The following is a 24,288-nucleotide window of genomic DNA, read 5'->3' as shown; positions in this document are numbered from 1 at the left end:
GCTAAGAGCAGCAGGCTACTATGGTATATGAAGGTAAACTCTTAATGCCATTCCAAGTTGTTGTTCTTGCCAGGAAGCAGGGTTGTTAACAGTCAATGCCAGGTAGAGAAAGTCACTGAAACTCTGGAGTACTGAGAGCCCAGTTCTCTGCTTCCCCCTCCGGTGGTCCTGCGCAGTTGCCCTGCACTTGGGTTTCAAACTTCTTTACAATGCCCAGGTCACCAGCAGAGGTATCAACTGATGAGAACAAAAAAAAAAAAAATGTAAGTCACTCATAGATTTGTAATAAATTGACTGTACGAGAAGTAGCAGCCATCTGCCAATTACCTAATCCAGTTAGTATTTAAACTGCCCTGCCCTAGAAATGTATTGAGAGATTTTGAACTTTTTAATCCACTTAAATCCTGGAAATAATTAGCTCTGAAAACTTTTCAGAGATTATTTTTAAGCATCTTGGAATTTTAAGATTATTTATTAGGGGGTGATAATACCATTATCTGATTGTTTGACTCTCTTAGAAAGATCCAAGTCATTTTCTCCTAACTTTCTCTTTGCACAGTCCACACATGAAGTCCCTGAAAAACAGAAAACTTGAATTAAAAAATAATACACACAGCTATATTAAAATCCTTCTTGTATTATTTTTAAACACATTATTTCAAACATCATCTATTAAGCTACACATAAGTAGTATTGGTCCAGCTGGAAGCTCTTATATTTGGGTCTTGTAACCAAAGATCCTGACTTCTGTTGTGCAGGGAGTGACACTGTACTCCTTTGGCTTGTGGACAATTGGTGCTCCCTCATCCACTACAGCTGGGTTATTCTCATCCTCCAAGCAAGGTTTTAAAAGTACCTGTTGCTTTACAATGTACTGCTAGCAGGTGGAGCTGTTCAGAGAACTGATTACCTCCACCTCTCCACTATTTCACCTCCACTTTAGCAGGTAGTTCCTCTAGGCGAGTGTTTTTCAAACTGTGGGTCACAACCCAGTACTGGGTTGCGAAATGTAGGGGACTGGGTTGTGGCAACTCTGGTCAGCACAGCCGACCAGGCCATTAAAAGTCCTGTCGTGCTGCGCCCTGGAAGCGGCCAGCAGCAGGTCCGGCGCCTGGGTGGGGGGGCGCTCCAGGGCTCTGAGCACTACCCCCACCCCAAGCACCAGCTCTGCACTGCCATTGGCTGGAAACCAGCCAATGGGAGCTGGGGACGGAGCCTGCAGGCAAGAGCCATGTGGAGCTGTTTGTGCATCTCTGCCTAGGAGCTGGACCTGCTGCTGGCTGCTTCTGGGGTGCTCCGCAGTGCCAGGACAGGTAGGAAGCCTGCCTTAGCACCCCTGCAGCACTGCTGACCGGGAGCCACCCAAGGTAGCCTGCACCCCAATCCCCTGCCCCAGCCCTGAGCCCCTTCCTGCACCCCCGAGCCTGCATCCTCAGCCCAGAGCCCTAACTGCCTCCTGCACCCCACACCCTCATCCCCAGAGCCTGCACCCCCCAGCCCAGATGCCTCCCACAACCCAACCCTCCACCCCTGCCCTGAGCCACTCCCACAGCCCAAACCCCTCATTCCCAGCTCTGTTGGGTCAAGGGCATCAACAATTTTCTTCAACTGGGGGTACGTCTTCACTACCTGCCAGATCAGTGGGTAGTAATCAATCTATCGGGGATCGATTTATCGCGTCTCGTTTAGACGCGATAAATCGATCCCCGAACGCGCTCCCCGTCGGCTCCGGAACTCCACCAGAGCGAGAGGCGGAAGCAGAATCGACGGGGGAGCTGCGGCCGTCGATACCACGCTGTGAGGACCCAAGGTAAATCGATCTAAGATACGTCGACTTCAGCTACGTTATTCTCATAGCTGAAGTTGCGTATCTTAGATCAATTCCCCCCCCCCCCCAGTGTAGACCAGCCCTAAGTTGCCAGAAAAAAAGTTTGAAAAGCACTGCTCTAGGCCTCCTCTCTGTTGATGAGCAGAATCTTTTCCATTATACTTTTTATTTGTTCCTCTCTGCTTAGTGCCTCCTGGTAGGGAGAGAATTTTTGAGAACAGGAGTTTGCAGGAAACCAGTATGGGATGAGAAAACAGCAGTGTAGCAGGACCAGTTAGGATCCAATGGGCTCCTGCTCACGGCCCACCTGTGCAGTAGTATGCCACCTCCCCCACTCCACTATATGGCAAGAAAGCCTTAAGCTGTTTAGGGCAGAAATTCAGCAGGAGCATCTTGCTTTACAGAGTCTCCAAGAAAGTTGTTTTGCTGGCTACTTGGTGTTTTAGCCCAAAATGAAACTACAACAAGGGTTGACTCCAGCAGGAGCTACTCGGGAGTAGAAATTCAGCAGCAAGATCTGGTCTTTAGGAAGCAACAAGCCAGAGGTCCTTGGCTATTTTTTTTCTTCTGCCTGGGGTGAAATATGGTATCCAGGAATGTCTCCAAGAGGCTGGTACATCAAAGGGGCAGGAAGAACACAAAGGACTGAATGCCCCACTCCTTTCAGTCTGCCACAGCAACCAGGTGTTTTGCCCCAGTTGTTCCAGAAAGGGCATTAGCTAATCCTATTTCTGGTGCTGCCTGGTCTAAACTCTAGTCTCTTCTCTCTGCCAACAACTCAGACACTGAAGCTACTGTTAAAAAAAAACAAACAAACAAAAAAAAAACCCTAAATACATCAGGGCAACGTGAGGGTTTTGTGCGGAGGGGGAACAGAATCACTGTTCCCTCAGACACCTGACACTTTCCCACTCCTTTCACTGTGTTCCTCAGTTAGTAGCATGTCTGGCCCATACTGTAGGCATGCTTATGTCAGTTAACCCTCTTTTCTGTGCTCCCTTAAGTGTGGCCTAGTCCACATCAAAGAAGCTTATTGGAACATCTCTGAGGGTGAGATTTGCCTGCATTTAATTTCCTACTGTATTAGGCTTAGACTTGTGTGTTTTATTTTGTTTTGTAGTTTACTTTGTTCTGTCTTATTATTTGGAACCACTTAAATCCTAATTTTTGTATTTAATAAAATCACTTTTTACACATTAATTAACCCAGAGTATGTATGAATACCTGGGGGGGGGCAAATAGCTGTGCATATCTCTCTATCAGTGTTATAGAAGGTGAACACTTTGAATTTACCCCATACAGTACCATTTACCCCACTTTGAATTTACCCGCTTTATACAGAGTAAAATGGATTTATTTGGGGTTTGGACCCCATTGGGAGTTGGGTATCTGAGTGCTGGAGACAGGAGCACTTCTTAAGCTGTTTTCAGTTACACCTGCAGCTTGTGGGGGACATGGTTCAGACTTGGATCTGTGTTTGCAGCAGGCAAGTATGTCTGGCTCAAACACGGCAAGGTACTGAAATCCCAAGCTGGCAGGGAAAATGAACTCAGAGGTAGACTAGGTACATCAGGTGGCAGTCCCAAAAGGGTTTCATATGTCAGATCAGCTGAGCCAGCTATTTTATTGAACCCAGTAGTAGTTTTCATCAAAGTGACATTGGCGGAAGTTTCTGGTTCATACCCTTGGCCTGCCCTCTCCAACAACAAGGTTAATGGCTATGTGCACTAAAATGTTAGCAGTAGGGAGGAAAGTGCACCATGATGTTGCACAGGTGTAAAACCACTTCAGCAAGGCTTTAAAGCTTAGAAGATTACTGTATGAGCAAGGGACTTCAAGCATGATTGCTCACATCCAGCTCTGCTCTTCCCCTGCTCCTTAGCCTCTAATGTTTTTTTAAAAATGGCATTCCCACTTTTAAGGGGCAATTCACATGCTGGAGCAGCAGCAAAAGCATCAGAATCTGTACAACTGAGAGAAGGGTAGTCCAGTGGATTGGTGGTTTCTCTACTATTTCTGACATGGTTAGTTCAACCCTTCAATAAGATGCCTTTGTGTACCGTGACCAAAAAAGGTAAGAAGGGAAAAAACCTCTCGAACCAACCTGAGATTTCTACCCTATTTTCCCCATAAAAATAGAACTTTTTCCAGTTTTCAAGCCTTCCAAATCAAAATTTAAAAAGTCTACATGTGAGAGAGGCTCTCAAAACAGTCCTCCCACACTGATTTTCAAGTTCTCCTGATGCATCCATCTCATCTTCCCACTTTTTCCTGAACTAGAAAGCAGTCAGTGAAGGCCAGCTTTACTTTTTCCTGAGGAATTTTTTTTGGGTGTTCTTTTTGGTAAGAAAAAGACTGGACAAGTTTCACACAGTGTTGCTTTTGTCCAGGCTTCTGTGGTTGCAGACATGTATTCCATACACGGTGCAGACACTCAGCACCCCCACCTCAGCATTACCTAGCAGTACCTATAGGAACGACACTTACACGCTGTAGCCCACAGCCCTTACCCATGGCTGTTTAAGAACGGTAGTGCCATCATTTCCACCACCGCCCCCAGCGCTCTCACCTCCTGCAGCTAGAGTCAGAGCTTCCCGTATGGTATTTTTCTCATGGTTTTAGAACAGTTATTTTTAAATAGTTAGGACCCTATAGTTAGCTAGGTTTATTCTGTTATATAGTACTATGCCCTCACCAGGGTTTAAAAGCACTGTCAGTGGGAATAGACACCCTACAATAATGAACACACACCCCCAGGCTGTTTGTTGTGTGTAAGAATATTGCTCCTTTAAACAGGACTCAGGTGTCCTGAGACTTGCACTTAAAACAGAATCTCATGGAGCAAGCCATGAGGCCAGACTGCTTCAGGGGCCGCCGTGGACTATCAGCCCCATCAGTCTTTAAAGCTTATGCAGACTCCTGAGAGGCTGCCTGAGGTAGACTCCTCTGCAGAGAAGAAAGGATCAGTCCCCTGAGGAAGAGGACACAAAGCAAATCAGAGCCATTCCATAGCTCAGAGAAATTCTTACCCCCTTTTCTACACAGCGTGGGGAATGTCACCATACTGCTCCTAGTGACAGAGCAGGGCTATGTACCTGCTCTCCGGTCTCACTGCAATATCAGACTGACACCTAACCTGAAGTTATTTACCTACCTGTATTCTTTCCCAAGCCACATTCCAATCTTAAGGAACAATGGCTTCATACCTTAGATGTGAAATGGTGTCTGCCTTTTTATCTGGCAAGGACTAAGCTTTTTTCAATGACCATCAGCTTTTCATTTCTTTTGCAGATATGATGAAAGATCAGCCAGCAGCAGTACAGCAGATTTCCAGGTGGATAACCACCTGCATTAATTAATACAGCTTACTGAGTAGCTCAGGCCACACCCTGCAAACTCTGGAGGCTCATTCAACAAGGGTTCAAGTGACTTAAGAAATGCCACTGAATGACATTTCAAATTTGGCTATTTGCAAGGCTGCTACGTGGTCCTACATGCTGTTTTAGCATAATGCTTGGTAAACGTGTAGCTTCCAGGTCAGATGAAAACTTTGGGAGGACAGTTCTGCAGATGCTATTTAGGTAGACTCTGAGCCCACCTCCTACAAGTATTATTTGCTAGTCACCTGAAAGAAATACATGTCTGCAGCCAGTGGTGAGCTGGAGACGGTTCATGCCAGTTCACATGAACTGGTTGTTAAATTTTGAAGCAGTTTTAGAACCAGTTGTTAACCTGCTTCCCTGCGAGGGGGGCGCTGCAGCTTTGATGGGCTCCGGCTGGGAAGTGATGTAATTCCTCCTCTGGCCGCCAGGGGCGCTGCGTTGCTCCCCCAATCCCTGGCCCTGGGGCTCCCACTGCTGCCTAGTGGGTCCCAGGCTGCTCTGAGACGCTCTCCCCGGGAGTACCCGCCACCCTGCCTCCAGCCAGCCCCGCAAGCTCTGCCCTGCCCGCAGCCAGCCCTGCCGCATCCCCCCACCCTGCCTCCAGCCAGCCCCACACCCCCTGCCGTGCCTGCAGCCAGCCCCGCACCCCCTGCCTCCAGCTAGCCCTGCCCCACGCCTGTCTGCAGCCAGCCCCATGTCCACTGGTACCCTGCAGTTCCCAGGGCAGTAAACCCTGCACACCTGCTTAATGAGGGGGGCAGGGAGTAGCTGGGACGCATACATATGCACACTCTTGGATGACCAGACAGCAAGTTTGAAAAATCGGGACGTGGGGTGGGGTGGGGGTAATAGGAGCCTATATAAGAAAAAGGCCAAAAAATCAGGACATCTGGTCACCCTAGCACACCCCCAGGGAGTGGCGGGGACCCACACATGTGAAATGGAGCTCATTTCTAGTTCAGGCCCCTCTTTTTAAAAAAGAACTTTAGCTAGGGTTAACATACGTCTGGGAAAATACAGCTGGGTCAGGCTTTTTGGTTCTTACATCACCGTCCGGGAGGAATTTTTAAAATTTAAAAATTCCTCCCAGGAAAATATGGAAGTATGGTAACCCTATTGGTACAAAAAAAAAAATACATACTGTGGCACATCCCTTAAATCAGAACTTTTTATAGGGAACCGGTTGTTAAGATTTTGGCAGCTCATCACTGTCTACAGCCACTCAAACAAAAAATGGTTACCTTCCTGTACTGCAGCTGTTCTTCTAGATATGGATGCAGATATATAGACCATGACCCAACTTTGTCCCCTCTGCATTGGGGTCTCTATTCTTCACATTTGGTGCAAAGGAAATGAAGGGATTTGAGGCTGCAGTACCCTTGTATAGCCATGGGGGGAAGGGGGGGGGGGGAGGCCAGAGGGCACAAGTGCCACCTCTACAGGTACTGCTATGTAAAGTTATCTGGCTTTGTTGAGCTAGGTGCGCACACATCTCAGTGGAATACCTCTCTGCACCCACATCACATACTGTAGAACAATTACAGTACAGGTAATCATTTTACAATATACAAGGTCCACTACTACATGGCGTTCAGGCCTTACTGAGAAGATTTCTCAGTATTTTCCTGGTCCTACAAGGAAACCTGTCCCCGTGTGCCAATTTGCTACCTGCACTTTGCTGACATATTTCCAATTCCAGGCAGTGTGCTTTGGCTTCCCTCCCATTCCTTGTTTTCTCTCCAGTTTGATGGGAACTCTGATGGCCAGTCTACAACATAGATGACTTGCTGATATCTCAGAGAGGTGGGTTAACAGCTGTACACTGACTAGACCTTTGAGCTGCTCCTGTCCCCCTATTTCATAAGTCTTCAGAGGAATGCCTCAGTTCCCTCTCAGGATCTGGCCCACCTCTAGGCATTTTATCAGGTATTAGTCGTAGTCTAGTTGCCCAAGGAAAGATTTCACAATTTGCATTTCTTCTGGGAACTCCTCAAGTATTTGCTTTCCAGGAACTCCTATCATATAAAATAACAGTAGCTGAATGTGGAAACTGGTCCACGGTGGGAATGCACCTCTGTACTCTACACATTTTCCTCATTTGTAAATGGAATTTCCAAAATGGGAAACGAGATTACCTGCTATATCACTGAGAGAGCTCAGATAGGCCCCATTCAATTCAAGGCAACTGGCTGTCCCAAGAAGCTCATCAGAACTACTTCCTATAATTCCAAGCAGTTAAGAAGGTGGGTCTCTCTTCTTAAGATTCCCTCTGAATTTGGTTACCATTCACATGAAAAGCAATAAATAGGACCTTTGTGGCACACTGGCACTTCCAGTATGTTCAGTTTACTTCATGTTTTAAGTTTCTCTCTAATTTGTGGAGATGTGTTTTACTTCTGGCTACTTTCCAGTTGTAATGGATCACAGAGTACCAGGTGCCCACTGGGGAGAAAAGTAGTTTACTTACCTACCCATTTCCTTCTGTGAAATGGCCACCTGATGCTCTATGAGACCACCACTCAGGGCATCACCTAATTTGCATTAAATTCCAGTTGAAGGAGAAATCTCTCAATCCTTCCTGCAGAGAGAGATGGGAAAAAATCTTGGGATTCCCTCATATTATGATCCTGCTTTGCTGTAAGTCTTCATTTCCATTTGTATAATAAATGGTTCAGTAGATTGAAAAACTATCCTGCTTAGAGACAGCCATAGTGTTTAACCATTAGATGTTATAGTTTGTCTTCTCAGTTTGAGCAGTTGGCTGGGGAATTAGAGAGGCAATCAGTTCTCCAAACAGCTCTACCTGCTAGCAATACATTGTGAAACTAGAGAGGCTTTAAAAACAAAACAAAAAACAAACAAACAAACCAAAAAAAACACCACACACACACACCTCTATGCTTAGATGAGAGGAAGGAATAACCCTTGTAATGGGTCACAGAGCACCAGGTGCCCACAAGGAAGAAGGAAAAAAGTTATGAGTAGATGAATAAATTTTACCTTTATTTGACATAATGCTGACCAATAATACATGTTTGCACCATTGGCCAGAGGATGTCAAATATTCCCTCCACAGCCTCCTCAGAATGAGGGATTCCTCTGGACCTGACCCACCTGTGGACATTTTCATCATTACACTGGGCACCAGCACCTAAAGTAGGCCCCCACAGTTTGGGCTAAGAAAAGCAGAAAGAATAAAATTTTTGCTTTTGCAGTGATGATTTATGACAGGTTCCATTCCTGCAGTGAGCACACCACCCTTTAAAACTCTGGAATCCATAGTTACTGGAGGGATTCCTGCTTTGGGCTGCTTAGAACTACACACCATGGCACCTGCTTCTGTTCCTGGATGTAAGAGGGAGGCTGTCCCTTTAAAGTCAGGACATCCTTCTCCCCATAGCCTAGAGACTTGTTTCTTGGAAAGCTACTAGCCTGTGTTAAGGAACCATTCTTACCTCCATACAGGATATTTCCAAAGTGAGCAAGATGGGTATTAAGTTTGCTGGTGGGATAGGGTTGGTGGTTAAGTTATTACAAGGAGATAAGTGAATGTGCAATATGGAGCAGGGGTACGATTTGTTTTCATATTTTCAGTTTCTCACTGCCCTTTGTTTGCTCTCTTCTGAAAGACAGATTTAGTGACTAATCTGAAAGGAACATGAGCATGAAATCTAGTTAGTTTAGTGAGTTAAACACAGTTTTAGATCCTACACTTGTCCCTAAGCCTCCCTGCCAATGTCTGGTTTTATAATACAAAATGTTCTCTCTCTGCCTGCAGCATGGAAGACCCACACAGATAATGGGAAATGAGTAATTAGACACAAAGTACTTTAAAATGTCCAAAGTAAACCAACAGGAGAATTTTTTCTCTAATCTTTCAGTTAATTTTAGATGTTATTTGTAGCAATAGCAGTTAAAGAATTCTCAGAAGTCCAATTTTAAGTTGACAGTGTTAATGTTAATATTAATATTAACTCCCTTATACCATATGTTTAAATGTATTAGTCCTTATCTCTGATAAGGAGGGAGTTCATCCATGAATGAGCAAATTCTGAACAGATTTTTACCATCCTTGACTTGCCTGACAAACAGGAGATCTAGGGAAGATCGAAGTAAGCAGCAATAGATAGGATTAAAGATTGACGTTTTCTACCTTTTCAGATTCACTATTTAATCCTTGTACTGCTCAGCATTTGTTTGGGGGCAAGAAAACAGTAGCAGTGTTCAGCCCCAGCTCTATGATGGAAAGCGTTCAAAAGGGTGGAGTACAGATGGTTGGCAAGTTAAAGTGACAACTTTTAAAGCAAACTAAGACTGCACAAAGGTAAATCAGTCTGATCAGCATGAATTGTTTGCCTTTTATGGCAAACTGAAAGACGACAGTCATCTATCACGAAGGCAACTTGTGGGGGGAAACTAGGGAACCCACACAAATTTCAAAATCAAGGAGATTTTCATAGCCAAATCACAGCTCTGCAGTGATCATGTCATCTTATCTCTTACGTAATTTACTGTCTAAATTAGACTTCACCTCTGTTATTACTTATGAAAATTGTATTATAAAAATATTCTTTACCCAACAGTGTTGTACTATCCACTCGATCAGCATCTAGAAAGAGAACAATTCAACTGTGAACAACTAGTCTGGATATTCTTTGCTTTATATAGTAAACTAAAGCAACAACAAAAAACTAATAGCTTTTGAATAAAATTCTGACACTCCACACCAAATAGTTGTACCTTTTATATAATGCATGCTGCCTACTAAGAGTTAAGCCCTTTTATTTTAGAAATAAAGCATGCTTAATGCAAGTACCTTACAACACTATCATTATACAATATCCAACATTGGCTTGGCTTTTAAAGGCCGACAGGAAACTGCTCTAGTATTACACCTAGGCAGAGTTCTATAAAATGAGCAGCACAGTAATCAAGAGAACTATTAAACGACAGAATCTGAATACACTGAATTTTCAAACACATTATCAGAGGACATAACATTTAAAGTAGTCTCAAAATGCTAATACAAATGAGAGAATTTCATCAGTTTGTAACACAATTTTGGCACTGGCACAGCTTGTTCAAAATATATTTGTAATGCAACCTCAGTCGTGATCCATCTGCAACAGACCTACCTCATAATTTTGAAAAGCTAGCACATGATCCTGTTCTCTTTAAATCTTGATAAAGAAATAGATGACTAAAGGAAGTTTAGTGACAATTAACTATTGATAATTCGTGAGAAAAAACAAAAATGAGGTGGACACACACACACACAAAAAACCCAGAAGACGGGCTATCACACAAAATAAGTGATGTCAATTTCTCACTGCCACTTGTATAATCTGAAACGCTGCTTTCCAGATCTGTAACCAATTTAGTTTGGGTTCCTTCTTAACTTTTTATTAAAATCAAAATGAAGACCCGTTAGCCCCATAAACATGCTCAAACTAAAGCCTGAATCCCGAAAGACACATATGCATGTGAGAAGTCCCACTGAATTTAACAAGATTACTTGTGTGTGTGTTTGCAAGGTTGTAGTCTAAGCTTGCAGTCATTGCCAGTAATGGTTTGATGTGGACACAGCAGCAAAATGAGGAATTAAGTGGCAGAATGCAACTTTTATTAAACTTTAACACAGGGGAGGGGCACCACCCGCCCATCACCCATGCTCTCCTACACCAGACATTTAATTGGTTCCAGTAGGGGGATTACAGGGCTCCTTACCATATAATCCATAATTGGTGCCAGAGTTACAGGGTTCCTTACCATACAACCTGTAACATGGGGCTGGCTCTCCTCAGCCTACCCCCCAGGACTCAGCTCTCTCTGAGTCCTAGCACCCCATAAGGGGGACAGACATGCAGCAGGGCGGGGTCCTCAGCCCACAAGGTCTGACCTCGGCCCACAAAGTCTGAACCTATCATGAGCCCAAGGCTCATTACCAAAATCCAGTCTTTTACCTCTGGGAACCATTCATTTTATTCTCTTAACCACACTGGAAACCAGACGCAAGTTGTGACAATAAACAACTCCACCCCAGTATCTTAGTTAGATATTAAGCACATTCCTACTCAACCCACTGTGGCTTGACGGTGCCATGAAGGTGGCAAAATACTCCCTGGTCCTCTGCCAATTGGCCCATGGGAAAAAAAGTTCCTTCCTGACCTCTTAAACTGGCGATTGGCTAGACCCACAGCATCTGTCAGGCAGCGTTCTCATTCCTGTTTGGGTGAGTAGTGTGGCCTGCTGGAATGGAGCTGGGGAATGGTGGCCAATCAGCACCTTTCTCCCCCAGCTGGCCAGTGGGTTCCAGAGACTCCCAGGGGGAAGAGATTCCTATTATTCCTTGGTGAGTGTCTTCCTCCCTTGCTACTGGGACTGTCCTCCTTTCACCACTACCCCCATCAAGTTCCCCCACCCATTGATGTTAGTGCATGGCATTTTTCCTTTTAATTCAGATTTTAATCAGCATGTTACACTGGCTGTCATCAGATCAATGGTTGGTTTGCATCTGACTGACTAGCCATCAGTTACTGTTCAGACCTTTAAAAAAAAAATTGTGTATAGCACTAACCAGTAGAAGTATGTCTAAAGGACAGACTCAGGTCCACAGCCAGTATCTGCAAAGATCTGTTTTTCAGTATATATCCCAGTAGTAAGTAATCAAACATATCCAGCCTTTTCTTAAATGTCCTACATACCCAACCTCCTGAAGACCCAGAGGTTTCAACAGCATTCTTGGAGAAATCCACTCCTCACCGAATCTCTGTTCTGGAATCTGGCTAAGACTATATGTTTAGAAATCATTACCCCAATAAGGCATCTGCCTGCACGTCAAATTTTTTTTAAACTTACTGTTTTATAATCAGGTTGACAGAGTTCTAGTCACAACAGTTTAGCAGACACAACTGAGAACAGCTGTGAAATCATCATCATCTGTTACCCAAAGTTAGTTTCCCTTGTTGATATTTCTCCAAAAAGTGTCCTGATGAAGGCCACAGTAGAATAAACTTCATCTATGCAGTAACACTTGAAAGAAGAAGATTGCTGGAAAAGCACTTCCAAAATATTGGTCATCTTTTTTCTCTCTTCGTCTCCCTTTTTTACTTTTGTATTTTAAAAAAAGACTTATTACTTCGATAAGTTTTCAATAAGATACAGACTTCATAGACTCAGATGTAAAGATTAATATAGTTCATCTCTCTGCCAATACTGGACCGTTACCTACAGGACATTTTTTTAGTTTTACCCTAGTCTAGTTTTAAATGCCCCATGCAATAAGGCTTCACTGCTACCCTTGGAAGATTATTCAGTAGGTCAGTTTTTTTTCCCCTGATGCTCAGATAAATTGTTCTCACACAGTTGTCCTCCCCTCCACCCACATACACACCTAACTTACACAGGATATGACTATTACCCTATACAAATCTTGTATATCTTTTATGTGTACACCAAACACTCGTAATTTCATGTTCCAACTTCATGCTTAGCCAAGCTATACATATTTGACTGTTAGCTTTCCTCGAGTCAATCCGTACAGCCTTTTAAGCATTTTTGCTGTCTTCTCTGAACTCTCATAATGCCTACAACCGAATATTTTATCTGGGGTACTGCACTTAATGAAAGTGAAGTTTGAGAATACATCGAAATAACTTAAAGGAATAAATCCTTACAAGAACACTATAGCTGGCAAATACACTAAGCAAGCAGGAAATTCAGAGCAAAGGGTAAATTTACAAGAAATCCAAACATTTGAAAGTACAAAAATTCAGTTACAATTTTGTTATTATATGCTCCTACTCTGCATGTCAATCAGAAGCAGAGATTTTCATGCATGCACTCATAACTACCCATTGGATTAACATCTCAAATCAAGTGCCACTTGCACAAAGAATATACTAAGAATGGAATTCAGTTGCACACATAGAAGTTTATTATAAAATAACAAAACAAAAATACCTGGACTCCTCTGCTTGCAGATTTGAGCAGTTAGATCTTGGACATACTCCGGGAAATATTCAAAGCAATCACCATAGGATACTACTTTTATTCCATGCAGAAGCATATCTGCCTGGAGTTTAAAAAAGTGGTCTTCATTTTCTTTAAGCACCAACATATAATGTTCTAAATCTACTTTATTCTTTACAGTATACAGAAAGAGAGCTTGGAATATTTGATCACGCAGAGTCTCTCCACAGCCCACAAACAAGAAGGATTTGGTCAGATACAAGTTCTGTAGAACCTCCTGTTAAGAATATTAAGATCACAAAAGAAAAATTTTATCTATATGGCCAAAGACACATGGGTCAAAGTAAAAACATTTTTTAAAGTTTCACACACATAAAAGAAGAAATGGAACACTCAGTTTGGCAAAACACAGTATGTTCTTTAATTAAAGTCACACATACCATTACTTCAGGGTCTTGAGTAACATCTTTATATCCTGAAGGATCCAACACCATTCCACAGGGATCTGTATACAAGCCATGAATATGAAGAACTCCATATTTTATATGACCTCTTGCCCACTGAAGAACCTAGAGCAAATCATGCATGGATTATATTATACTACTGAAAAAGGGGAAACTATATTCTTGAACAAGTGCCCAAACATGTAAAGCACAATTGAACATTTTTGCCCTTTGTGTACTAAGGTCACAGTATCAGCCATCACTTGCATAAGTTACAGAAAAACCAGTTAAAACTACTAAAATTTTGAAACGGAAGTGCCTAAACTGTAGACTGTAAAATGTTCAGAATACAATATAAACAATAACCTTTTAAAGGCTTTTTGCTCTTTTGACCAAAAGAAACTTATTTTAATCGACGAAGAGCGTTCTAGCTTTTTTACAAAAACATAAGACACCACGAGTAAAGCAGCTAGAAAAATCTTAACACCCGTCAGACATCTTTGAGTCTTCCTTTCCAGTGTCTGAGTGATGAGCTAATCACTTCACTAGATTAAGTTACATTTGTGATTGTTACAATTACTTCATCCACATGAACTGTTTCTGTAAATAAGAAATCTACCATTGGTATTTTCTGGCAAATTGTATCACATTATTCAAAATGGACAATGGAAACTGTCTGTCCATGTCTATTATTTTACTTCACTGAAAAGCTTTACAGAAAACAAAAGTAGTAAAGATTTTCAATGAGTAACTAGTGAAAAAACCTGCAAAAAGTACAAGACAACTCCTTTCCCCTATAAGAAGTCCTGACATTTCATTGCCTTATCATACCTTATGCTTATCTTTCAGGTCTAAAGACTCCATGGGTTTACCCTGTTGCTGACCAAAAATCTCAAGTAAATTGTCATAGTTTGTTGTAAGGACCATAGTGCCTCTCTCCATTAGCCTGATGATTGACTGTAGAACAACAGGATTCTGAATGTGTTGTTCCAAGTTATCAAAAACCTCCATTAAGCAATCCTGGAAAAAGTTGGGCTTGGTATCACCTGTGCGCTGAAGAAAAAAAAATATATGGTATATAGTTAAAGATAAGCACTGTAACTGCCTTCAGCAGGACAGCAATGGTCCTTAACCATTTGTCCCAATACTTTTCTTTAAAAGGAATTTACTAAAATCATGATATTTAGACAGCTCCTATAGTATATAAAATGTTAGGGTTTGAAATGTCAGAGATAAATCTGAATGGCTTCACACATCCCTGTATTATTTATATAGCTCATATAGTAAAGTCATCCACTTTTCTAAAGCTTTTTGACAGGAATCAACTTGTGCAATATATAGGCCTGGAGGGGAGGATCTCTTCTGTCGTTTGCCACAGTTAAACCTTCCTCTGTCACTTCCAAACTAAAATATTAAAATGTGCTCCACTCATCTTTTGGCTAATGCCCAAACTCCATGACAGGGTAGACCAGAGGGAGTTCACAACACACCAGAGTTCCACAGACTGCATTGGCTTCCTGATCACTTCCAAGTGCAATTCAATGTGCTGATGTTCCTGTTTAGAAGCTGTATACAGTTAGGGTCCTAGCTTCATGGGAAATCACAAGTGCGGTCATTACCTTTGAGGTCAAAAGTTACCATTCCCTAGATTTAAAGTCTTGGGTGCTTGCGGAGAGTCCTTGTCTCAGGAAATCACTTTTGCTCAACCAAGCCAGAGATTCTTAATCTTCAGGATGAGCTGCAAAGCCCGTCTGTATATGCAGGGTTTTCCCTGAGGGGATTGGAGTATTTTGCTCTCTCTCTCAATGCATCCACTGGAATCATTTCTGCTGGAAGACTTCAGGCTGTTTTTAATGGATTTCCCGAAGAAAACTTCTCAATCTCAAAATCAGTGGCATAGATGCACATTGGACATGTGTGGACTTTCCTTATTTGAAATAAATGGAGCTGGGACAACTTAAGGCTATCAATAGTGTCAAGGTCTGTCAACATTTCTGTGCAATCTCTGGTTTCAGTCAGCAAAGCTATAAATTCCTATTTGAGTTCAAAACAACACTGACAGACTGACTTCTTATAACACAAGCAAGAGTCTTGGCAACTAGAATAATCTGTTTCCACAGTTTTCAGTGAGGTTTGAAATAAAACATTCAAATTAATTCAAGTAAAATTGTATATGTGTGTATACAAACACACACATACATACATATATACACACACACACACAGAGCAGTAACCCCTACTCGCCCCTATTAGAAAGGCCCAATTGTGCTAAGTACTGTAAAGTAAAACAGACTTTCTTCCCCCAAAGGGCTCAAAACCTAGGAATACTACTATTATAATAATGTCTTTAAATAATAAGTACTATATACACACTCACTGGGGACATCTTTCTTATGAGATCATGTGCAACTACAAGTAAGTCTCTGTCTTTGATCACTTTTTTGCGGAATTCAGCAACGTCTCCTGGATGAAGCACCTCCAGCTGTTCAGCTGCTTCAATGACAGCTTCAATACAGCTCCTCCATGAGCACAGTGCTGGTATTTCTGGTGCTACAGCAGCACTCACTCCGGTTCCAATTACCAAAAGAAGGTCCCAAGGCTGCTTCCTTATTAGACTTCTTAAAATCTTCCTAAAATAAAAACAGAAGATCTACATTTTCTACACACTGTATGTTATCTTGTCAAAGTTTCTTAGGATTTTGATAGAAGAGCAATTTAGTGTGTCCATGTGAACTGTTAGTGCTTGTAAAAAGTGCCAGATTGAAAGCACTAGAGTAGAAATACTCTCTTTCTCAACAGATCAGCTTTCTCAAAGTGAGAGATCAATGTACCTCAACCCTAACCAAGAGAAACCACCTCTAGGATGAGAGAATGGGTATGAGACCTCCTACTACTCTATCTTTGGCCTGTATGCTGTGACTGCAACTAATATGACAATTATTGCAAACTGGGCTGATGGGATTTGCGATCAAGAATTGTACTCAAACCAAATTAATTTCACATAGTTTACTTTTACTTAACAGCCATAAAATAGCAATAGCTTTCACTCGCTGGATTTAAACTGGCAATCTAGAAATGAAACAATCTATTGCCAATTTTCAATCCTTTGGGCCACCAGTCATCCTTTCAGCAGTTCTTTTAAGAGAGCTGTACTTCATAGTACCATTGAAAGTATAGAGACACTAGTGACAAAGTTGAAATATTTTAAAAAGGACAAAGGAACAAGGTTCTAGTTCATCTGCATGTTAATCAAATGCTGCAGCAGACAGTAAATTTATGTACAGTTGTGGTGTGAAAGATAGTCACATATATGCTCCTCCTCCCCTAAACAACTCCCTCATCTGTTTTCTGTTTATGATCATTAATTATCTCCTCTAGGGCTATGTTAAGCCTGAAGCTTTCTAAACACAGGTTCACCCAAAAATGTTGCCTGCATGAGCTGGCTCTAGGTATTAGCTGTACAACAGCAAGTACAAGGAATTCTCAGGCAAGTCTCATGGGAAGGCTTTCTGCCAAGTAAAATTGGTCTTTGTAAAGAAATATCTCCATTAGTCCAAAATCATCCTTGAATGCAGAAAGCTTGGTAAAATGGATAGAATTACTGAGGGACGGAAACCTCATTTTCAATTAGATCATGCAATTAAAGAAAGAAATTCAGGAAAGAAGAATTTTTTTCATTTATTTTTGAAGTTTTGTAGTTTCTCATTAATCTTGGCTTCAGCAGGCAATCTTGAAAACCCTTTTTTTCTGCTAAAACTGTGCATAGTTATAGAATATAAAGTTACCACAGGCATAATCTACAAAGCTCTGGTTATTTACATCATATGCACATTACAAATTTGAGAAAAAAAATTGGTATGATTATCTGATAGATATGTGGACTATATTTCAATAATGTGGAAGAACTCAAACAATTTGACAAATATTCAACATTAAATTTGGTCTACAATATTTAACTCTTAAAACATCCCTTATATCATTGCTGGAGGTGGGTAAGCAATTGGGATTTCTAGGTCACATTATCTGAATCTATAAGCAACAAGTTAACCATCCCTGTTGAAATTGCCTCAGGCACAACAACAACTAAAGTGGCTAAAGAGCTGGTTTATACAAATAAAATACTGCTTTTATGCTCACATTTCTTTCTGCTACAGCACACACAAATTGATTGTTTCCTCCAGGCATAAATGCTACCTATTTCTCACTAACAGCTTAACCAAGTATGAAATATACTGGCAATGGAAAAGTTATGTTCTCAGGCAAAAGTTAACAGACTTTTGAGCATATGTGGTGCCATTTTTAAACCTTATTTAAAATATTAAAGTTTGGGTATTTTGGGTAGTTATATAAAGTAACCTTCTCTCCCAATAATTATTTTTTTCCTTCACCCGGTTATCATAGCCTGTACTGAAACTATTTTCATGCTGCCCTTAAGCCAATAAAGGGGGACCATCATGGACAGTAATTAACTCAAGAGGCCTTTTCGTTGGTGGCCTTGACTTTTGCACATTTTTGTTAACTTATTGAGTTTTCATATAGATATTTTTAAAAAAACCAACCAAACAAAAACACACACTTTCCATGTTGCTTTGCAGAAAATTTCAGACATTAAGGCCCAATCCTCAAAGGAATCAAATGGGAGGACCCTTATGCTCTCAGAGTTCCACTGAATCTACAGAACTCAGAGGGAGTCTGCCTGTATGAATCCTTTTGAGGATTAGAGTCGAAACAAGTAGGAAGGTTGACAGTGTACTAAAGTACTAAAGTAAGACAGTGTACTAAAAATTTTGGAAGGCTAAAGCAGCAACTAGGATCGATAACTTTTCATAAAGGTGCATCTGGAATCTTTAAGCTTCATGCCCACTCCCACAGTTACCTTTGACTCAAGAGTCTCAGTGGGTGATCCCCAAGGAACAAGAGTCCTACCCTCTCTCTCACACACAATAGTTACCATTATATTTACCTTGATTTTTGTTCACTTCTGTTGGTTGTCCTTTCTTCTGAGTCCATCTCTGAACCCTATTTAAAAAAAAAAAAAAGTTTAGCAACTCTTAATACCTCAGTTTATATATGCAATACCTAAAAAACACCCGATTACTGCCAAAATTAAATATTGATGTATTTGAAAGTTTCTTTGCATTTTCAATTAAATTAATTTATGTGTGACTTCTCACAGACAGTAAAACTAATGTAATTACAGAAGAGGTACTTGGATTTCAAAGTTGTCAATTGATTTAAGTGGAGCTATGACAATTTACACCAACTGAGGATCTGCCCTACATCTAGATTCAAGAAGAGAGAAAGCAATTTTTTTAAAGTTACATTTGTGCTTTCCTTAACCCCAAATCTGAGTGGCAAGTGGAGGAAAGGCAGTTCATCTAACCGTACATCTCTTTTGCTTTCCAAAATATATAAATATCACATACATACACTCCTCCTCATTTAGGGCAATTGTGAAAGATTCATATGAAAATATTTTAACGGCTTAAAAAGTGTTTCAGCTCTTACAAAACAATCCCATTAGCAAAGGCATACTACTGAATTTATAAGTCATAAAATACAAACATGATACAGAAAAAGAAAAGAAAATCTCTTCAAGGTTATTTCCTTAAGTTATATTTAAACATGATGTGTCTGGCTAAATAGGTAAACTTTGTTCTCAATACTATCCCTTCCCACATGGTCACATTTATTGTTAAAATGTCACTGACGTTAACAGTCACCACTAGCAGTCCAGTGAACTTTACTGTATAATTCATTATTCCTCCAAGAAGTCCAAATGATTTCATTTCAGTTAAATTAATCTGCTTTATGAAAATCCATAAGATGATGAAAGGGTCAAAAATCAGCCATGCTCCCCAAAAGGCTGTTGGTCCAGTAATCCCGTTTACACACTGAAACAGTCATTATGGCTACTCCACATCCTACCACAGAGCGTTGGGACTACTGGATCCACATAATTGCAAGACTTGCCCAGGACTCATGGAGACTCCATTTCTGCAGTGCACAAAGGGTGGAAGAGGCCTCCTACATAGCTGACGACCTTACAGTCTCCTGCACAACTCCATTGCTAGGGTCAGTGGCTCAGAGGTTCTTGTGTCAGCCCTCTACTTCATGAGTAAATCAGATGACCAGATCACATGAAGAACAGAACAGACCCCATTAACAACTTATTTTAAATGAAGTATCTACAAGCATTTCTAAGTCACTTATTGGCATAGCATCTAGAAGCACCTATCCCAGCTGAGCTCTTTCTGCTCTAGAAATGCCATAGGCACTTTTTCTGGATTTGTGTAAAATATGTACATATCATTACTACTTCCATAGCATTATGAACCTCCCAACCTGAATGAACTGTCAATATTTTTTGTTTTATCTTTCTTGCAGTAAGTAGATTCTCAAGTGCAAAGTATAGTACTGTTCTGCTTATACAGTGCTAGCTAAAGAAAGTGCATGGATCTAACTTTAGGAAGAAAACAGAGCAAAATGGAGAACTCAAGTAAAGCTGTTATGATGTCGTCACATTTTTTAACCACCACCCTACATGCCTCAGAATTGGATGAACATTTACCATTTCAAAGTAACCTATGAAAGAATGCTGCTGCCAGAGCTCTCCACACCAGCAGTAACCATAGTTCTCCACCTGCCACTATTAAGGAAGATCAAAAGTATTTATATGCCTATTAGAAATTGCGGAGGTTAACCACTTCCTCCAAAATAGGTTCATAGTTAGTTTAGCTCACACTTAAGAATACATACGACAAAATGCAATTTATAAAGCTAATTTTGCACACAACTCCAATAAGATGCCTCTGCTCTTTGAAACATATGACATCATTTTAGAAAGTTACTATATCAGGAAGGTTTAGAGAATATTTCAGGTTCTGAAGAATTACTTAGCCCAGCCCCATCTATGACAAACAATTACTAATTGTATGTTTTTGCTACAATAAAAACAAAACAGTCCAAAACATACCAAGGTTGTGAACATGACTAACTCATTCCCTGAAGCCAAATTTATGATTTTTAAGTTATTCAGGAGGCCAATTAAAGGTGTAAAACAAATTAAGAACTTTACCTTTCTGGTATGCTATGTTTCACTAGTACAAACACTTAGGTACTCTGCATGTCTCAAACTAATGAAAATTAGAGTAAGAAAACATTAAAAAGAAAAAGTGTCTAAGATGTCTGCCCTAGAGCAATTTTCTGTGTTACATCTCTTAAATTAGCATTCCTAACATTTCAGGTTGTCATGCAAACTTTGCTCATGACAGTAGTTGCATTTGGAGACCCATAAGGATTTGCAGGATAGGTCCTTTGTAGATCACAGAAGATAGAAAGATAATGACATTTCCTTTTACACAATTCACTGAAATACAACATGATTGGAGGCAGAACGAGTTTAAGCTACTTATTCACTTAAATACAAAGATAAAGTTAAACTAAAGTGAATAGGTCAACCTCTTCCCTCAGTTACACCAATGTAAATCCAGAATTAATCCACTGATCTTCATGGAGTTACTCTAGATTTATACTGGTGCAACCAAGATTATGAATTAGTCTGAATTTATTTCTATACTATAAAAAGACTATGGAACCAAGAAAACATTTTAAAACTGAGGGCACTATACTCAGAATAAGGAAAAATATATATGAAAAAAATGAAATACACCTCTACCTCGATATAACGCTGTCCTCAGGAGCCAAATTTTTTTTTACTGTGTTATAGGTGAAACCGCGTTATATCGAACTTGCTTTGATCCACCGGAGTGCGCAGTCCCCCCACCCTCCCGGAGCACTGCTTTACCACGTTATATACGAATTCGTATTATATGGGTCACGTTATATCGGAGTAGAGGTGTATCAAGTATATGAAAACACAAAGACAGTATGTAAATAACCAATTCTGGCCTCATTTGGTTCTACTCAATCAAATAATCTGCTCCTTCCAATCCTTCCCCTCCTGAAAGCTATTCCCTTTTTGATCTTTTATTTGGGAAAGTATCCCCTTTCTACAAAAACAACAAGGAGTCTGGTGGCACCTTAAAGACTAACACCAGACTCCTTGTTGTTTTTGTAGATACAGACTAACACGGCTACCCCCTGATACTATCCCCTTTCTGTGTCTCTGCTGGAATAGTGAACTAATAGAATGCTCTCCTTCCAAGAAGTTTTCTTACCAAGAGTAAGGTCCAAAGTACCATCCTACTGCAACAACCTCAAGATGTATGCTGAAAAGTAACCTTTGCAAAGCTATGTCTCCCTCCAACAGCCTTCTCTAGACAATTTAAACCACAAATAATCCCAGAACTGCATTTTGGCAGGTTAATTTAACTACATCATAATCCCTTAGAAAGTTCCAAGGCTTCATGAAATTAATTCTATTGCATTGGTTTTATAAAGAGGGGAAGAATAAATTTTAATTTGGCTGGAAAAGTTCACGGTTGTGGTGCTGAAGGCCGACACTGTGCAACCAGTTGCATGCGCCCAAACACATGGCCCCTGGGGCTTCTTGCAGGCTCTCAGGTCCATCTTCATGGAGCTTATTAAAGATTCCATGGCTTAATTTGTTGTTGAGACATATTATGGGACCACTGGACAAAAATGAATAAAAGAAATGAAAAATGTGTCTGCTAGAATCACAGAAATACTTTTTTTGATGGGGCAGCAGTAAGGGATCTGATCTTAGATATCACTTCTGGCTCTAAAGTATTTTTAGAATGAAAACATTTTTGCTGCTACATTTAATAACTCAATGCTTCCTTTCACAAATCCCATGGCAAACCACTACCCAAAATGTGTATCACCTTATCACTTGGGGAATTACAGCAGATTCAAAATCTAAAATAATAATCTATTTAGAACAAACCAGATAAAAATCTAGAAAGCAAGATTAGTTTAACAGACAGAGTTTAAGGAGTGACTTGATTACAGTCCATAAGTACCTAAATGGTGAACAAATATTTAATAATGGTATCTTCAGTTTAGCAGAGAAAGGTATAACACAATCCAATGGCTAGAAGTTGAAGCTAGACAAATTCAAACCAAAAATAAGTCATTTTTTTTTAAACAGTGAGAATAATTAACCACTGGAACAATTTACCAAGGGTCATGGTCAATTCTCCATCACTGACCATTTTTAAATCAGGATTGGATGTTTTTCTAAAAGATAGGCTCTATGAATTATTTTGGGAAAGTTCTATGGCTTGTATTACACAGGAAGTCAGATTAGATCATGATGGTCCCTTCTGGCCTTGCAATCTATGAATCAACGGCTTCTCCAGACACATGGGATTTGAGGCAGCAACACAAAGGTAATAAGTTTAAAATATCTGAACAAGAAAGTATAACCTCTTTACTCTGAAAAATACTGTACTGTACCATAACTCTCCCCATGCGATTTTGGGGGAATCAGTCCGTAAGAATACTGATAACTGTAACTGTTAATATATCAGTAACTTTCCAAAATGATTAAATACAAAGTGTTATAACACAATCACAGTATGCACTACAATACTAGCTGTCAATGTTACCATCACAGTTCCTGCCATATCTTTCTGTTTCGGCCATACCTAATAGCAACTTTCTGCTTCTCAAAAGCTGTGTGCATAAGAACAAGTAATCTCCATCAGAGTTTAATAGCCATAAGGAGGTAATTCATCACTGCTACTAGAGTAATCTCTGTGCCTTTGCCTGGTCTAGCTCCTGACTTTGAAGGATCCAAGATACTAACAGAGGTGATGCTGTCAACACTTCTTCAGTGACAATGCCTAGAAAAGGGGAGGCTAGAGCTGGAATAGGAGTTAGTATTCAGTGTTGGTTTCCTGAGAATCAGTTGGCCTATCATATGGCTTCTTCAGGACAGATTGTCTTCTCTGCAGGAATAATCAATTATTTTGATCAGTAGTTGGACCAACTTTTTTTTTTTTTTTTTTACACTATCTCTCACTACTCCCGCTGGACTGGGTCTCTACTGGGTGACTCATATCCCTGATGTCCCAGACTCTCAACGTTTCCAGTGCCTCTACTTGTGTGACTGATTCAAACTCAATGAGGGTTAATTGGTCCTTAGTATGTATTCTAGCTTGGTATCCTCTCTCCTAAAGAAACTGTCCTCTATTTGGTGGATCTCCTTGCAAGTAGGGGTAGGCACTTAGGCTTGGAAGTTGGTTAATGCAATCTGGTTTATCAGTGCTAATTGACTACTTGAAAGAGCTCTGCAGACAATACTTGGTAGAGTTTACAGTAGAGAAGAAAATGCATTTAAGGTGTACCTCCTTCCCCCTCCCCCCACATGCACACTAATTTGCTCTGAAACAAGAATAGGTCAGTATCAGACTAGATGTGCCAATAATCTCCTGCAGGCAACAGTTCCTGTATTCCTCTCTAGGGATAAGTTTCTCAGTCTTACCAACAGTGATGTAGTCAAGTCCGAAACATTCCAAAAAGGCTTTGGACTCTGCTTCTGAATTATTTCCCTGTTTGATGCCTGCATAAAATGTCAGTCACTCATCTCCCTTCCAAAGGTATCTGCAGCCACGAGTTCAATTGATGCAGGTTACATTTTTTTTAACCCAAAGGAAACCCTGCTGAGACGCACGGCCAGCACATTACCTGCTCGGGAAGGACGCTTGTAACAGGAATTCATTAATGACTCTGCCCA

General features: G+C 40.7%; 1 protein-coding gene across 1 annotated transcript; it reads right to left on the bottom strand.

Moving 5' to 3' along the window:
- Positions 1-112: 112 nt before the first annotated feature.
- Positions 113-24,077, bottom strand: FAM118A (family with sequence similarity 118 member A). The gene is made up of 9 exons (XM_065422338.1): positions 24,037-24,077; positions 18,589-18,644; positions 16,003-16,255; positions 14,457-14,678; positions 13,623-13,751; positions 13,174-13,459; positions 9,788-9,820; positions 492-575; positions 113-237 (listed from the first exon to the last, which is right to left on the bottom strand). The coding sequence occupies exons 2-9, from the start codon at positions 18,633-18,635 to the stop codon at positions 113-115; spliced, it is 1,179 nt and encodes a 392-aa protein (XP_065278410.1). The 5' UTR covers positions 18,636-18,644; positions 24,037-24,077.
- Positions 24,078-24,288: the final 211 nt, after the last annotated feature.

Source organism: Emys orbicularis, chromosome 1 (genome assembly GCF_028017835.1).
Source record: "Emys orbicularis isolate rEmyOrb1 chromosome 1, rEmyOrb1.hap1, whole genome shotgun sequence".
Lineage (NCBI taxonomy): Eukaryota > Metazoa > Chordata > Testudines > Emydidae > Emys > Emys orbicularis.
This window is presented reverse-complemented; position numbering and strand designations above follow the sequence as displayed.